Below are 17,608 nucleotides of genomic sequence, written 5' to 3' on the forward strand. Positions count from 1 at the left end.
AGCATGCCACAGTTTGTCTAGGCCCGCTGGGGGAAGGAGTTAGAAGGGCTGGCCACTTCAGTGTATTAAACATTGAAGAGAATAAATGGAGGAGGTCTGCAGATTCAATTATTGTTTAAATGTGCAGGAGACGGAGGGATAGTGGAACAGCGAGTGATGGAGAGACTGAACATAAACTGGCAAGAGAGTGAGAGGCTGGAGGCTAGAGGGATGGAGAGAAATCTGAGATGTGGAAAGGATAAATAAATATGATGCAGTATTCCAGAGGGAGAAAAGTTGCTGACATTAAGTGTGTTTCTGTATGTCTCTGTGTGTGTTAATGTGGTGTTTTGTAATATATGTATTTTTCATCTCATTTTTTCATGTACACCTGCTGACCCAAACATGGGGAAGGGATGAACGGTTGTAAATGAATACTTAGTCTGTTCACACTTATAAATAATAAGGCTTATATGTGCTTCCCATAGTTTCAGTGCCCAGAAACTGACATGGTGAAAAAGTGGTAGTAATAATATATGGAAAGCTAGTTAGTTAGTTAAGTGTATTAATACAAGTAAAGAGAAACAAATAAATATATGAATTCCTGTATAGATGATGATTCTGTTTAGCCATATTATTATCCTCTTCTAACAAAATCTCTAAATAGTCAGCAGATCATTGGCCAAAATTTTGCCTTTAGTTAGTGGTTAGCATGTTTGTCTCGCCCCTCCGGGGTTGGGGGTTCAGATCCCGCCTGCACCCTGTGTGCATAAAGTTTGCATGTTCTCTCCGTGCTTTGGGGGGGTTTCCTCCAGGTACTCCAGTTTCCTCTCTTAGTCCAAAAACATGTGTTGTAGGCTGATTGGCATTTCCAAATTGTCTGTAGTGTGTACATGTGCACACACATGGATTGGCACCCTATCCAGGGTGTCCCCTGCCTTGTGCCCAAAGTTCCCTGGGATAGGCTCCAGTGAAGCGCATTACATTTAAAGATATACTCCGAATGGAAATGTATGTTTTGTGAATTTAATAGGAAGTAGGTTTCTTTTCTTTCTCTGGTTCTTAAATCTACTCATCCTGAGTAGGTTTAAGAAATCTGCTTCTCCTGTGTACCTTGACTACTGATTTGCCCATTCCTGAATGGAGTCTAGAGGCAGCTGTATTTAATACAGTCATTATCATTGAAAATATACACCAATCAGCCATAACATTAAAACTGTGTTCTAACACATTTCTATCATAGCCAGCATGAACTTTTCCAGCAATTTGTGCTACAGTAGCTCTTCTGTGGGATCAGAACAGATGGACTAGCCTTTGCTCAGTGAGCCTTGGGTGCCCATGTCTCTGTTGCTGGTTCCCTTGGAACACCCCACAAAACCTGCCCTTTTGGAGATGCTCTGACCCAGTTGTCTAGCCATCACAATTTGGCCCTTACCAAAGTTGCTCAGATCCTTACACTTGCACATTTTTCCTACTACCAACACATCAATTTTGGAGAACTGACTGTTCACTTGCTGCCTAATATATCCCACCCCTTGACAGGTGCCATTGTAATGAGATAATCAATGTTATTCACTTTACATATCAGTGGTTCTAAGGTTATTGCTGATCGATGTACAACTCTATATATAGAGGTAATCAAATATAAACTACAGTGAGGGTAAATAAGTATTCAAACACTATTGTTTTTTTATTTAATATACCTCCAGTGCATAAATTCACTTCAAATTTACACACATAACGCCTTTTGTCTTATATATATGAACAAAAAAAGTGTGTATTGATGACGTAGGGATAGGGAAAAAAAGTACTGTGGTTTAATTTTTGCATGTCCCTCTTGGCGATTCATCTTTAATTCCTAGAAGTTCCTGAGGATCCCTGTGATGGACTTTTGAATGGGATTCAAGTCAGGAGATTGGCTAGAACATGTAAGAACTTCTGGAGTTATTTTAGCTGTATGTTCTGGGGTTGTTGTCTTGTTGAAATGTCCATCTTCTAACCAGATACTCTCAGCCAATGAAATTAAATTCTCCTCATACGTGTCCTGGTACATCGCTCCATTCATGTTTCCTCTTTGCCGTGTACTGTAATGCCCCAGTACCATTCTCATCAATTCAAAAGACATTAGGTGTGTAAATTTGAAGTGGATACTGTATATGCTCTGGAATTATATCAAATAGCTAAAATAGAAGTGTCCAAATACCTCCCCCTTCTGTTCTTTCCTCAGGACACGGAAAATGTTTGTATCTGATAATCACACATATGCTACAGATGTAGTAGATAAAGATTAGGATTAAGAAAATGCCTGAGTATTCCTTTAACACTTCCAAATAAACACAAATGCGAGCTGTAAACAGATCATTCAACACAGTAGGTATTACATCAATGGTTGGGGATTTTTCTGCTGTGCCCCCCACCTGTGTCTGCCGTGTCAGTGTTTTTATCTCATTAAAGCTGAATCAAAGTAGCGGATGAGGCCATAAGTCCAGTTCCTGGGGGTGGGAACTCCAGCGTAGTGAGCTTTGATGTTGAGTGGAGCGCTGAGACCTGAGAGAGAGAGCAAGGGAGAGCGAGAGCGAGAGAGAGAGAGAGAGAGAGAGAGAGAGAAAAAGAGAAAGAGAAAGAGTGAGTTAGTTCAGCATGCGTCATGATCACAAACACATTCGGCACACACACACACACACACGCACACACACGCTAAATTGTCCACTTTTTACTCATGAACATTGTTCACTGGCCAAAATTCAAAACCGATGGTGCATAAATACACAAACAAGGCTTTGTAAATTGTTGACTTGGATGCAGCTGGGAGCACACACACACACACACACACACACACACACACACACACACACACACACACACACACACACTTTTGTGTATACGAGTCTATTTACAACATGTTACATGCACAGGACCTTTTGGGCTCATGCTCACGGCATTTAGATTTGTTGGAACAAAAGCTAAATATTTCTTTTGGATCTGAAAAAGTGTGTAGAAAAACAATCAATGCACAATCAAGCGAGGAATTACATTTGACATGTGGTATTATATCGGCTCATGTGTTGTAACGATATGGAATCTCACAGTTTTATGGCTTTCTGATCGTGATGTTGTTCCAACATTGATTACCAATTAGTGCATAATGAATAAGAGGCCTCTCGGATGCAGTCACCTGCTGAACGGCTCATTTCATATTCATGCATTCGTATTCACATCGGATCTCTTTTCTGCTCGGCAGGATGACAACTCCATGTTCTTCCAGTTCGGCCCGTCTATAGAGCAGCAGGCCTCAGTCATGCTCAACATCATGGAGGAGTACGACTGGTACATCTTCTCCATCGTTACTACCTACTACCCTGGGTACCAGGACTTCGTCAACAGGGTGAGAAAGATGGCCTGAAATGTTTAATTCTTCCCCATTACAAAAGAGTAGTATGGCTCAAAATACAACATACATATAATTATGTTCATATTTGATAGCAAATGTAAGCTGAAAAACAGGTTTGGTATCTGAAAGGAGCCCTTGAGACTAACATAACTAACAATAGGAAAAGTTTATAGTCTCCAGTTTACCATACAAACTCAAACAGACTTGAGGAACTGTTATTTACAGTCTCCTCCAAAACTACTGGAACAGCAAGGCCAATTCATTTTGTTTTTGCTTGTAGACTGAAGACATTTGGGTTTAAGATCAAAGGATGAATATGAGAAGAGAGTTTAGAACTTCAGCTTTTGTTTCCTGGTGTTTATATGTAGATGTGTTAGAAGACATAGAACATACCAAATTTTGTATGAGACCACCAAATTTGTAGGCGAACAAAAATATTGGAAAATGTGACTGACAGGTGTTTCTTGTTTAACCAGGGGTGTCCTGTTAGATTGATTGTTTAAACAATAAATACATCTAATCTTGATTTTAGTCTTTAGTTTCACTTGTGAAGACTGCATTTGCTGTTAAAAAGGAAAAGGCAACATGAAGATCAGAGAGCTGTTTATTGGAGAAAAGCAAGCTATAATGAAGCTGAAAAAGAGGGAAAATAAATCAGGCATTTATTTTCCATCAGGCAAAAATGAGACATTGGGCGTAACCAATACAACTACTTGGAATGTCCTGAAAAAGAAAGAAACCACTGGTGACAGAACAGCTGATGACAAAAACACTGTGAAAGCTGTGAAGAAAAACTTAAAAACAACAGTAAGTGACATCACTAACAACCTCCAAAGGGCAGGGGTGAAGGTATCACAATCCGCTGTTTGAAGGAATTCACAAAGAAATAAAAGAGATGAGCCATAGCAAGATTAACCTTAAGTGATGGAAAGACCAAAGTGTGGAGAAAGATCTGCTCATGATCCAAAACATACAAGCTCATCTGTGAAACATGGTGGAGGTAGTGTCATGGCTCAGGCTTGCATGACTGCTTCTGGAACAGGCTCAGTAATCTGTTTTGATCATGTGACTCATGATGGTAGCAGCAGAATGAATTTAGAAGTTTACAGGAACAATTTACAGTCTGCCAGTTTACAGAGAAATGCCTCCAAATTAACCAGGAGGAACTTCATCATGCAGCAAGACACACTGCCAACTCAACTGGCATCATCAGGGGGAAAATTGGAGTCAATCACCAGACCTTAACCCAGTTGACCATGTATTTCACCTCCTGAAGAGGACACTGAAAGGAGAAATGAAACATAGAACAACTGAAAGAAGAAGCAGTAAAATCTGTTCCTATACTTTGCTCACCTAAACATTGGGTGGTCTGATACAAAAGGTTCTATGTTTTATGTTGTTTTACACATCTAGCTGTAAACATTGGGAAATAAAAGCTGGAGTCCTAAACTCTCATCTCATATCCGTCTTTTGATTTCAAACCCAAATGTCTTTGGTGTATAGCACAAACAAAAGAATTGGCCTTGCCATTCCAATAGTTTTGGAGGGGACTGTATAAAACTTGACAAAAGGACAACATAGAGAAAAGAAGAAAAAAAAGAAGTAGCAGCCATGTGGAAATGACAATCATTTTCTCTCTCAGCAAGGTATAGCTTTTAGATTACTAAAGTATGAAGGTAAAATATTTTGTTAAAAGTGAATATAGTTAATATAATACAGTATTGTACAATATTTTTTAGGCACAATGCTAAAAACTAAGCTTCCTTTACTTAGCTTTACTTGGCTAAAATTGGCGTTGTAACTCCAGTACAAAATTAAAGAAACAAACAAAAACAAACATGTACTAAAGCAACTGACTAAATTAACTCTGTAACAAATTTATGTTTTGATGGCTAAGAGTAGTAATGCATGACTGATTATAGCCTATTTGGCTGAAAGAAGCTTTGAAATCACATTTGACACATGTGACACGTCTCTGTGACAGAAAACTGTTTTATCTCTCATTTTTATCTCTCAGTTGGGAAATAAATATTTGTTATATTTTGATAGGACACAGAGTGTGACACTGCACACTATAAAATGGAGAAAGTAGTTTGACAGTTTGATTATTACCACTTATTGAAAATTGCATACACTGTGGATTCATAGTGGTAGCATGTGGAAATGAAAGGCAGTCATTTCATATCAAAATTTAATGCATTGAATGAACCTCCGACTGATAATCATGGCTCAGAGTAATACTTAAAAGGTCATTTCTCACCAGGTGTTCATATCAAGCGTGAGAATATCTGAATTTGCTCTATTTCGTGTATTGGTGTAGTAGTGAAATGATCATTAGCTAACTACCAGCAGATAAGTACAGCCACGTCCTGCTCTGTGATCATGTCCTACTTTTGAACGCCAGCAAATTAAGTTAAACTAATTGTATGCTTTACATTTTCCTGTCAAGCAAGCTGTAGCTAGCTGCCTTCCTGAAAGTGAATCTCATTACAGAAGCATTTAGGTAACAGCTAGTGCATTGTTATTGCAAATCCTCTAACAATCTTCTTTAGCACACAAGATTTCAAAACTTTCAGAACTAGTAAAAAAAAATTCAGAGAAATTTAAGTTTAAACAGATTTGCTCTAGGCAAATGTGTACCATCACATTCCTTTAATAGATCCCTTTACTTATATTCCTGAACTTTCCTACCACAGAACTCAAACCAGTTATTTTATGTTAAAATATTTGCAACAATGTGTATCATATAAACAACACATTTCCTACTTTAATTAAAATTAAATTAATTTAAATTCAAGTTGACATCATTGATTGTTTTTTATGTATCTGATCATTAGATTTTAAAACAATGACTTTAAGAAAAACATCAGTGTATTTTCAAATAACCACTAAATTAAAACTATGTATAACTATAATTACCATAAGATAAATAATAGCAGTAGTTAATAGTGTCATGTCATGTCATAAATAATGTATCCATTAAAAAGAAAAGAAAATAACATAAATAAAACAGAATAATAAGAAATAAAAGAAATAAACAGAGTGACGTAATACCATAATAACCATAAAATTTGACAGTAATAATTGATAGTGATCTCTATAGTATTAACATCTTAATACTTAATAAACAAAAAACATCCAAACATTCAAACAAATAAATAGTCAAATAAAATATATATATATATATATATATATATATATATATATATATATATATATATATATATATATATATATATATATACACACACACACACACACACACAAACAAAGTAACAAACAAACAAATATGTGAAATAAAACAAACAAAACAAACAAAGAACTAAATAAAATTAAATAAAACAAACAAACACCAAAATAAATAAATGAATGAACTTGCAGTTTATCACCAGCCCCTGAAGGTTCCTGGACCCCACTTTTAGAAATTAATCACTGTTATAATGTAATAGTACAGAGCTTGTCCCAAGACTGCTGTGTTAAGACCAAATAAAAAGAATGTTGCCCATTTGAACAGTCTCATTGAAGAATACAGAAGTTGTGATCCTTTTAAACAGAAGAAATGCTCTGCTGTGGTTTTACTCTCACTGATCATCGTGTCTTGATGTGGTCCTACTCATAAACAGTTCCATCATTCAAGCAAACGTTTTGTGAATGATGCCAATCAAACATTAATCCCACTCAATCCGGTTAATTCAGTAACTCAGCTTTATGTCTTTCATAAACGAATGATGCATCAATGGTACACATTCTCAAGTCTAATTATTTTGCCTTGACGATGTTGATGAAGACATTCTGCCATGTTTTTCACCCACAGATCCGGAGTACCGTAGATAATAGCTTTGTGGGCTGGGAACTGGAGGAGGTGTTGCTGCTCGATATGTCAGTTGACGATGGCGACTCTAAGATTCAGAACCAGATGAAGAAGCTCCAGAGCCCCGTCATACTGCTCTACTGCACTAAAGAAGAGGCCACCACCATTTTTGAGGTGGCGCATTCGGTCGGCCTGACTGGATATGGTTACACCTGGATCGTACCATCGCTGGTAGCAGGGGACGCCGACATCGTGCCCAACGTCTTTCCTACAGGTCTAAATAAATAGTGTTGATCAATTTTGTTACATTACAAGATAATAAGGATTAGAGCTAACAAGTGCTATAATACTATAAAAAGGTTAAACGTTGAATAATGAGGAAGGAAAGGAGACTAAATCGTTCGGTCTGTTCTCTCCATCCTTTTAAAAAAAAATCTCTCTCAGGTCTGATCTCGGTGTCCTATGATGAGTGGGACTATGGACTGGAGGCGCGTGTGCGTGATGCCGTGGCAATCATTGCCATGGCAACCTCCACCATGATGCTGGACAGAGGTCCCCACACACTGTTGAAGTCAGGTTGCCACGGTGCCCCTGAAAAGAAAGGCCCGAAGGGGGGGAACCCCAATGAAGTTCTGAGGTGAGTCGCCCTCATATATACCAACACACACACACACACACACACACACACACACACACACACACACACACACACACACACATTTTATTATGTGGATTTAATAAGGAAGTCATATGGATCTGCTTTTCCTTTTTTCCTCTTGCCCTTTGTGGGTTTTTAGCTAGGACTAATACTCAGTATTATGATTACAGAATGGACATAGTGTTCCTACATTCACACACACACACACACACACACACACACACACACACACACACACACACACACACACACATGCACACACAATTCTTGGAAGCACTTAGGTGAGCTTAATTTATCTTAGTCAATTCAAGGAAAGAAAGACAGAAGGAGAGAGATACTTAGAGATGCTAAGGCTGTGATTTACTAAGTGCACTATCAGGGAAAGCTAATTTACTGTAAAATTTTATGGCACCTGAAATCCATTTCCTGTTTACTGGTGACCTGGAAAATTATGTTGTTTAAACTGTCGGTCAGTTTGCACGTATGTTCCCACCTAAGGACTTGTTCAACTGCACAAAATAATGGAAATTGTTGCATCCTACAGTTTCCAGTTGCATAGTTTTTGGCATTTGCTAAAGATAAAGGGTGGGACAGCAGGTAGTGTTGGCACCTCACAGCTCCAGGGTTCCTGGGTTGATCCTGAAGGGATGAGCTAGAAGCATAACTAAACACACAAATATTAACTAAAATGAATAATAACCCAAAAAAAGCCCAAACACACACACACACAAAATAATTGTTTCATTGGTGCTGTAATTCTGCTCAGAAGCAACAATGCGCTATTTGATTTTTGTTTTTTTGTTTTTGTCAACAACGGGTTGAAATTAAAATCGTTTTAATTTGTCACAGTCTGCCTTTTTCGTCATGTCGTTATCGCTGACAAAACGGGAAAACCCATCTTCACTGAGGCTTTTTTGTAAATAATTTGGTTTCAATTATTGTCAGTAATCTCTCTTTGACAGCTGATTAACCAGGCCAACAATCAGACAAGGGAACAATTTTAATCCAGGCCCTCCATCCATGTTAACTTTAATAGCGTTGTTACACATTGAATTGATGATGTAACCCATTTCATTGTAGTCTTTCATGTGGAAAATGAACTAGAACTACAACCACAAGGTCCATTGGATGCCATTCAGTATGATTTTTATTTTCTTCAGTGGGAAGACGCCGTATTTAGTCACTGACTGAGGTGATTTGAGGACCCTGCCAGTTAAAATGGGTGTCATATAAGAAAGAGTATAAAAGTATAACACATTTCAGCCAGCAGGACTGTGATTTACTGAATTGGCCGAATCGAATGCGGAGTTGCAGCACCAAGCCGTCGTGTTAATGCTGAGGCGGGGAACATTGTGAGGAGAGTGCGCAAGAAGAAAATGAGCTAAATCAAAAAGACCTAGGCGAGACGAACTTTAAGATACCCAGAGTGCTAGAAGAAATCGTTGCTATAATGGAGTGACAGCATTCACACAAAAGAAGCATTTTATTTCATTCGGGGATTCGACGGGAGCCGCTATTCCTTTTATTACTGTTCCATGGTCTATTATTCTGTATCATGCACAGCACTTTGGGGGTTCAAATGACTACTGCAGGTCGCCTATTGCTCATTTTGAAATTGCATGGCAGGAGGAGTCACGCATTTGAATATATCTGACCTGTGAATCTGAATTAGTTAATCTCCCACTCATATCTGACATCTGACAACTCTTCTAACAATGGCTTTCTGCGCACTTGGTGATTTATCCAGTGATTAGTGTCCATTATGATGAGAGTCAGTGTCTTTATTTATCCACACTGCGGCCTAGAGCTGACCTAGTATTTAAAAAATGAGTACATGAGGGGGGAAAAAATCCATAACTCCTGCAGTTTGTCCTACAGTATAATGATGCATGAACAAAGATTCACAGGGGCTTTTACAGTCAGCTGTTGTAATAAAATGAACAAGATTTCTTATAGAGATTTGCACAGACTCCATTTTCATATCAGATTCTTAACACATTTATGGAAAGGGAAACAATTTTTTAGCTGCTTTACGCATTTAACACGATATTGTTGCAGCCAAAAATGCTTGAGTTTTTTGCGGAAAACTACTTGAATTGGCAGAATTGCAATTGCACGAAATTGTTTTGTATCAAAGAGGGCTTTGGTTGAATTTGCGTTGTGATGATGTTGCATGATGCGTCTTGGCCCAAGTTTGCGGAAAATCTGTGGAATTGAGAATTCGACAGCTCTACCACTCTGAGATACATCAAATCTCAGACTAATGAACATGATTGTATGATGTTACAACTAACAAACAATAACACTAATATTATTATTACTCATACCTAGTGCCAGCTTATGCTTGTTTTATAATACAGCTAATACTTACACATTGCTTTTTATGGAATCATAAATCAGTCAGTAGTAATGATGTTATCCTGATCACTATGATACTTTACTGTCAGGTTTGGGAAGGGATTTGCTTTGATCTATTTTGAAGACGTCTGGCAGTTAAAAACCACTGACAGGATAGATGAAGGGTGGGGTTGGGGGATGGGGGAAGGGGGTTGGGTTGGGTGTTTTTTTCTCATCAACTTTTTGACATTTTGACAGCGTGCGACGTGTCTGCTTATTATCTTGGCTTTTGTAATTTTACAAACACCCACATTTTAATTGCCACATGAAAAACCACCTTTCAGTCAAGCAGCATTCCCTCTCCGTTGTTTTGATACTTGACACAGAGCACAGAGGGGGCATTGATTGCTAATTATTAATTAGCATTTAGGCTTTGTAGTTCTCACTTTTAGCAGGGCCATTTGCTCTGCCATGGTGTCAGTAGTAGAGCACTCGGGACGAAGCTGGATTAGAGAGACAGAACAGAACAGCAGTGAGGGACTGCTTCTCTCACTTTTTTTTTTATATCAGACCTTTTCTCTACTCAGATCTTTCTCTCTATCCATTATTCACTCATTCCACTTCCATGTTTCTATCCCTGTCTTTTTAGATCTTGACCTCTTTCTCACTCTCTTCCTAGGTGTACAGTATACAAAACATTCATGCCATACCTATTCCTTGCTTTGTTTAAGCTCAGTCTCTTTTTTTTTTCTGTAATCTAAGAAGAGCACAATATTAATTGTATAAATACCCACAATAACCAGGTAGAAACAATAGCAGGAAACAAAGCAGTACAATGAAAATAGGAAACTAGTGGGAACTGTTTGGGTTTGCCTTGTAGTTCTTCAGCACTGTTTAGTTCAGCTTTTTACAGCCAGTGCTGTTGGAATTGTTTGTCACATCAATGTGCAGCTGTGTGATTTTCACTCATTCCTGCTGAAGAGCTTGATGAAGTTGCTAGACTTTTTCCAGGCAGAGGGTCTCACCATCTCTGCTTCTGTGATCCTGGAGTGAAAGATCAGAACATTTGGTATTCCAGAACAAGGTATTCCACAGTGTCTGGAAATGCAGGCATGTCTCATACTAATATGCCAATAACTTTCTATCCTCTTTCACATGACATTTGAAAACGGACTAAAGGAATATTTCAGCGCTTTTCAATCTAATCTGTATGTACTGACTGCATCTGTACGTAATACATGTTGAAAGTTACCCCTCCCTCCAAGATTTTGTGATTTTGTGATCATAGAAATGACCACAGAATCAAATAAACTCCGCAATTTTCAGAGGAGCTTGCAATTTTTGAAAATGACCACAGGTTTTCTGCAGATTTGGGCCAAGACACGTCATGTGACATCATCACAACACGCTTTCAGCCAAAGCCCTCTTCGATTCACGTGCGCTGAACGTGAGTTCAGCTAAACAGTCTCATTTACCAACAAGTATCACTGCAAAAGACCATGCAAAACAATTTCGTGCAATTGCAATTTCACCAATTCATGAAGTTTTCTGCAAAAAAAAAGCACAAAATCTGTGATGCAAGTTGCATCAAAAAATTTTTTAAACGTCACAGTAAAATCAAGCATTTTTGGCTTCAACAATCACAAAAAAAAAACAGTGCTAATTTGTATCTAGCTGGAAGTGTTAAAAAAAACAACCAGCTATCAGAGATGAAAATTTCGACACATTTCTCTGAGCTCACTTATGGGCAGGTGTTCAATTGTGTCAAAAAACATTTATGTGTAGCGATCTCTTGAATTATCCAATCAAGAGTGTTTGGTTATGCATTACCTGGGTAGTAATTTTTTACATGATAACACATCAATCCTACAAAACATTTGGAAATCATAATTTTTACTGTATTTGCTTCAATTAAATAAAGACTGTTTTGGTTAAGACTTTATCTTATGTCTGTATCTTTATTGTTTGAGTGCACTGGTTGTCAAATTTTCTAGTCACATATTTTTAAAAATGTTTATTGACGGAATGTAACACCTGCCCTTATAAATTATAAATCCATTTTTAGAAAACAGGTTTTCTGGTCTTTCCTTAGTATTAGGAACTTCTTGTCATAATGGCTGCACATACTGTTTGCTTTATATATGATCAATAGTGATTAGATTGAAAAACACTGAAGTACTCCTTTTAAGCATAGTCTATTTATTCATATATATTAATTATTGAAGCTTTTTGCCTGATTAGATAATCTGACTTGCTGGTCATTTGGCTTAAAATACAGTAAAAACTTTCATCACAGATATATAATATGTTTTCATGCTAGAAATTTCTTTCCCATTAGTATATTTCCTCACCTTATTCTCTCTCCATGCTTCTCTTTTTGGTTGCAACTCTTGATCTTCCATCTTTCACTTTTCACTAGCTCTCATGTTCTCTCTCTCTCTCTCTCTCTCTCTCTCTCTCTCTCTCTCTCTCAACTCATTAAAACAGCCATGTCTTGCAGGAGCAGTTTTTCGTGGCAGACACCGGTACGGAGACAAGCTGTGTGTAGGAGCTGTTCGCTTAAACACACCCCAACCCAAAAGCACTATTCATCCTCACCCTCCACTCTCCTCACCATCCAAAATAAATCCTCAAAAATATTCCATCCTAAATTTGGCATTGGGGATACATCTGTGTAAACAACAGTATGGAAATGAACTCCAGTATTACTTTAGACACCGTAATTACAGGCTTTTAGTGTTTACGTAAGCTCTTAGAAAGCTTTAAGCATTTAGAAAACAACATCAAGAAGCATTTCATGGGAAATCATTAGTTAGTTCTTTTGTTTATATTGCAATATATATGGAAGTATTAATTGATTGCCAAATAAAACTGTCACAGTGATTTATGGCTGGATCAGTCACATGAGTTAAATCTTTGTTGGAATGGCAGAGACAGGTTAGATGGTTGAGTAATCAGAATTCTATAATTCTATATTATATTCTATATACAGTGCCCTCCAATAATACTGGCACCCTTGGTAAATATAAGCAAAGAAGGCTGTGAAAATTTGTCTTTATTGTTTTAATAAAGACAAAAATAAAAAAATTCACAGAAATACTCTGCTCTCATGGATATCAAATACTATAAGTATAATACCATTGATTTTTTTTAGCACACCTGGGTGACTAGGAACAGGAAATTGTTCAACCCTGACTTCCTGTTTCTCAGGGGTATAAATATGAGGTAACATAGGCCAAAATCCCTTAGTCATTCATAACATTGGGTTAGACCAAGGAATATAGCTGTGATGTGCGGCAAAAGGTTGTTAAGCTTTACAAAATGGGAAGTGGCTATAAGAAAACAGCACAACAGTGAAATTGCCAATTTCCACCATGAGGGTACTAATTAAGAAGTTCCAGTCAACTGGAAATGTTATGAATCAAAGAGGACCTGGACATTTTGTTAAGATACATGGCATCATGGACTCTATCAAATATCAACATATATCTGCCTCTGCCAGAAAGCTTAAAATGGGCCATGGTTGGATCTTCCACCAGAACAATGATCCAAAATATACAACAAAATCAACACAAAAATGGTTTAGTGACCACAAAATCAAGGTCCTGTCATGGCCATCCTCGTCCCCTGACTTGAAACCCATAGAGAACCTGTGGGGTGAACTGAAGAGGAGAGTCCACCAGCATGGACCTCGAAATTTGAAGGATCTGGAGAGATTCTGTATGGAGGAATGGTCTCAGATCCCTTGTCATGGGATGCCTCATCTGGCATTATAGGACAAGACTGATATAAAATTTAGGGGAAATTGCTGTAGTTTAAGAGGAATAAAACAATTTGGGATGTACATTGACAGTTAAACACAAACATATTGAGGCTGTGTTCAATTTTCAAATATGATTTTTTTTAAATATGCATATGAATAGTTCATTTGTGTAAACTGTGCAAACAAATTTACTCTCTAAAGCAAATAAAGTGCCTAACTGCACCTGATTTTGGCCGATCTGACATCCTTTCAGTTTACAATCACGGAAAATAAGAATGATGAGTGCAACTGTTCATTCTACTTACGGCAGTAATTCCAGAGAAAGTACAGTTAAATTCAAAAATGGGATTTAACTCCTTTTGAACAGTTGAGCACAGAACTAAAAAAAAGTTTTCACCTGAAGAAGCTATGACTTTTTGTGATTTCATGATGCCAACCATTTGTTTAGTTCCCTCAAGTCTAGGCCTATCATATGGCAGTGCTGGGGAACAGAAAACCCCTTTGATGTGTTCCCTAGCTAACTTAATTCATTTTATGGCTAAAGAAAATATGGGTTCTTATATTATTTTAAAATCAAGTCTCAGACACTGAAATCCCTCTAAGTAGTACCTGTAGTGAATCCTAATACTAATTTAATGCTACTGCTTAGTGATGAATAAAATCACGGTAGTATATTTTGATATATTTGGCTACTATAATATAAATCACTGAGACTTTATTTATGAGACATTGCAGTATAAATATAAAAATTCTCAAAGATTTATATAATAGTTTATATCATAGCTAGCTACTTTATATGATAGCTAGTTAACTGCTAGCAAACTCTACATTTCAGTAAGCTACATTAGGGATGAACAAAACATTGGCTGTAATTGTATTTTTATTGGGATATAATACTACTATGTACATCTCTAAGAATATGATAATTAAATCAAAACTCAGACATTGAAATCTCACTGTCTACGTGTGGTAAATGCAGCTAGTTTACTACCAGGCAGCTAGTTAGCTAGGTAATTTAGCTAATGTTAGTGATGAACAAAATCATTGTTTTGCTACAATCATATACACCATTGAGAATTTAAACTCCACCAAAATCTCACTCAGTACCACCTAGTTTGCTAGCTTACTGAAATGCAAGATAGTTTGTTAGCAGTTAACTAGCCAGCTAGCTATTTGAGATGACATTAGGACATGGGGTATTTCCAAATAGCATTCTCATGTTTAGTAACATTTGTAAGACATTCATAGTAGCATCATGCGCATTTGTAATGATTTCAAATGACTTTCAGGAGCAGTTTAATTATGTTAAGGTTTGGTTACAGTTACGGAAATCAATGGGCGTTTTCTTCTGGGGATTTATGCATATAGAAAAGCAGAAGCTACAGTACAAAAGAAATAGTAAAAATAATTACAACGATATATAACGTATTGTTAACACCTATTCATCTTTGTTTGGAAAAGAGTTAACAATACTTTAGATATCATTGTAATTATTTTTACTCTTTCTTTTGTACTGTAGCTTCGTATATATGATTATGGCTTGATAACGGCATAATAAGGTGTCACAAATGAAAATCATTCAACTCACTGACTCTCTGCATATTTTAAAAGCTTTGTTTCCAGGAAAAATAGGGACAACAGTGCCATTTCATAATTTCATTATGTTTCTGGAACATTCTGTCATGTAGTGTTGTTCAAGGAGAAGAAGGCAAATCAGTGTCAGACGTAAACATGACACAGAGGGAAGGAGGGATGGCAGGATTGAATAGGGTTTATGTGTTCCTCATTTATGTGTGAGTGTGTTTGTCTGTATGTCCCAGTGTGTGCTTTGTTATGTATTTGTTTTGCTCTTGCAACTAATCTATGCAGCTTCTTTGTGTGTATGTTCATGCACAGCTAAGTGCAAAAGATTGCATACTCTCAGGACTAAATCAAAAAAAGATAACATTTTAATTTATTACAAGAGGATGCCACACAGATGTTACTTTACCACAAGTAATGAAGATAGTCAATTAGAGTATGTTAAAATATTAATAGTAATAAAAACAAAAAAAGTATTACCAGTTTGTATTTCCCTTTGTGACATTAAAATGGGATGTTATCTTTTGCCTTTAATTTTGAGACAGCATATGTGTGTGTGTGTGTGTGTGTGTGTGTGTGTGTTGTGTGTGTGTGTATATATATATATATATATATATATATATATATATATATATATATATATATATATATATATATTAGTGCAATACTATGGTACCATGGGGGATGCAAACTTCTGCTCTGTACATCTGTATATCACATTGTGCTCTGTATATCTCTGCTTATCCTTTACATGTGTCTTTACATGTCTCCACTTTATCATGCCCCGAGCCATTGCTTAAAGAATCTTAGCCACCCACTCCAAACACAGAAGTGTTTTTCTGAGTTTGTTCATGTACGTATCTTTAAAGAAAGTAGTTTAGAGCATGTCAGAGGATGCTGTTGGATCATCAATCTGTCTCCCCGGGCAGGCATAAGGAAGCCTACACATACACTCTCATACACACACTTTGTGCTCAAGTTGATATGTCTTACATCTCATTAGAGAAGAAAAGTACCTAAATCCTGATTAGTTGTCCCACTACACTGATGTCAAAAACATGACCTCATGACAGCGTCATCCTAATTCTCTTCAAGACTTAGGATTTTTAGTGATGCCGTCTCAGCTGAAACGCCTCGTTTTGGTATTAGGTATAAATGTCTTTAGTACATATTAGCTTAGCTGAAAGAATAAAAATAGGTGTCACTTCTTGTTGATTTTTAAGAGAAGAATTTTAAAGACAGTCTATTAAAGTTTAGTTTAGTTTAAACATGTGTTTAAATACAAGTAGTGAACATCTATAAGATTTGCATTCATATAAAAATGTAACACTGGAATTTTATGATTAAGTTTACACCAAAGTCTAAACACACTAAAGACGCTAAATGAGACATCAGTCCAAAGCAGCATCAAAGGCTTATTCCTTCGAGCACTCATGTTCATGTATTGATCTGCCTGTATTTATAGAGAGACAGATTTATTAGGGTACTCTTGTTCCATGTCAATATTACAAGTGTGAGAACGATGGATGAAGAGAAACACAGAAACAGAGAAATGAAGGGAGTGAGGGACAGATGGAGGGTTGTGGGGGCAACAGTCTGGGCAAGAAAGATGCTCTCTCTCTCTCTCTCTTTTCTCTCTCTCTCTTTCTTTTTCTCTCTCTTTCTGGTGAGATTATAGTTCCCATGGCAACGCAGCAGATTGCTAGGAAATCACTGTGGTTGTGGGCACCATGGTAACACATTTCATATGCCACTGAGTCTCTCTCTCTCTCTCTACGTCTCTCTCTCTCTCTCTCTCTCTCTCTCTCTCTCTCTCTCTCTCTCTCAGTGTCTCTCTCAAATCATGATACATGCATATCAACCATAACTCATATGCACATACACACACACACACTGCAGTCAACACTCACTGATGATTCTCGAGTGTCTTTGTCTAGTGCTGAGTGCAGGCATGTGTTTATACTTTGACTTACAGTACCCTACCTCAGTAGCCCTAGACCCTGTTACCCAGTGTAGATGTGTGGTACTGCATTTTAACACACTCCTCAGTGCATTACAGCTCTTAAGTCTAATTGCTTCCTTCTGTGT

At 37.2% G+C, this 17,608-nt stretch overlaps 1 protein-coding gene across 1 annotated transcript in view; it reads left to right on the forward strand.

The window, feature by feature from the left end:
* The window catches only part of grin2bb (glutamate receptor, ionotropic, N-methyl D-aspartate 2B, genome duplicate b), a 94,553-nt gene that overhangs the window by 39,720 nt on the left and 37,225 nt on the right, over positions 1–17,608 (forward strand). The window contains exons 2-4 of the mRNA XM_053676357.1: positions 3,221–3,364; positions 7,185–7,455; positions 7,626–7,818. Of these exons, the coding sequence (XP_053532332.1) occupies positions 3,221–3,364; positions 7,185–7,455; positions 7,626–7,818 (608 nt within the window). The remainder of the gene's footprint in view (positions 1–3,220; positions 3,365–7,184; positions 7,456–7,625; positions 7,819–17,608) is intronic.

Source organism: Ictalurus punctatus, chromosome 26 (genome assembly GCF_001660625.3).
Source record: "Ictalurus punctatus breed USDA103 chromosome 26, Coco_2.0, whole genome shotgun sequence".
Lineage (NCBI taxonomy): Eukaryota > Metazoa > Chordata > Actinopteri > Siluriformes > Ictaluridae > Ictalurus > Ictalurus punctatus.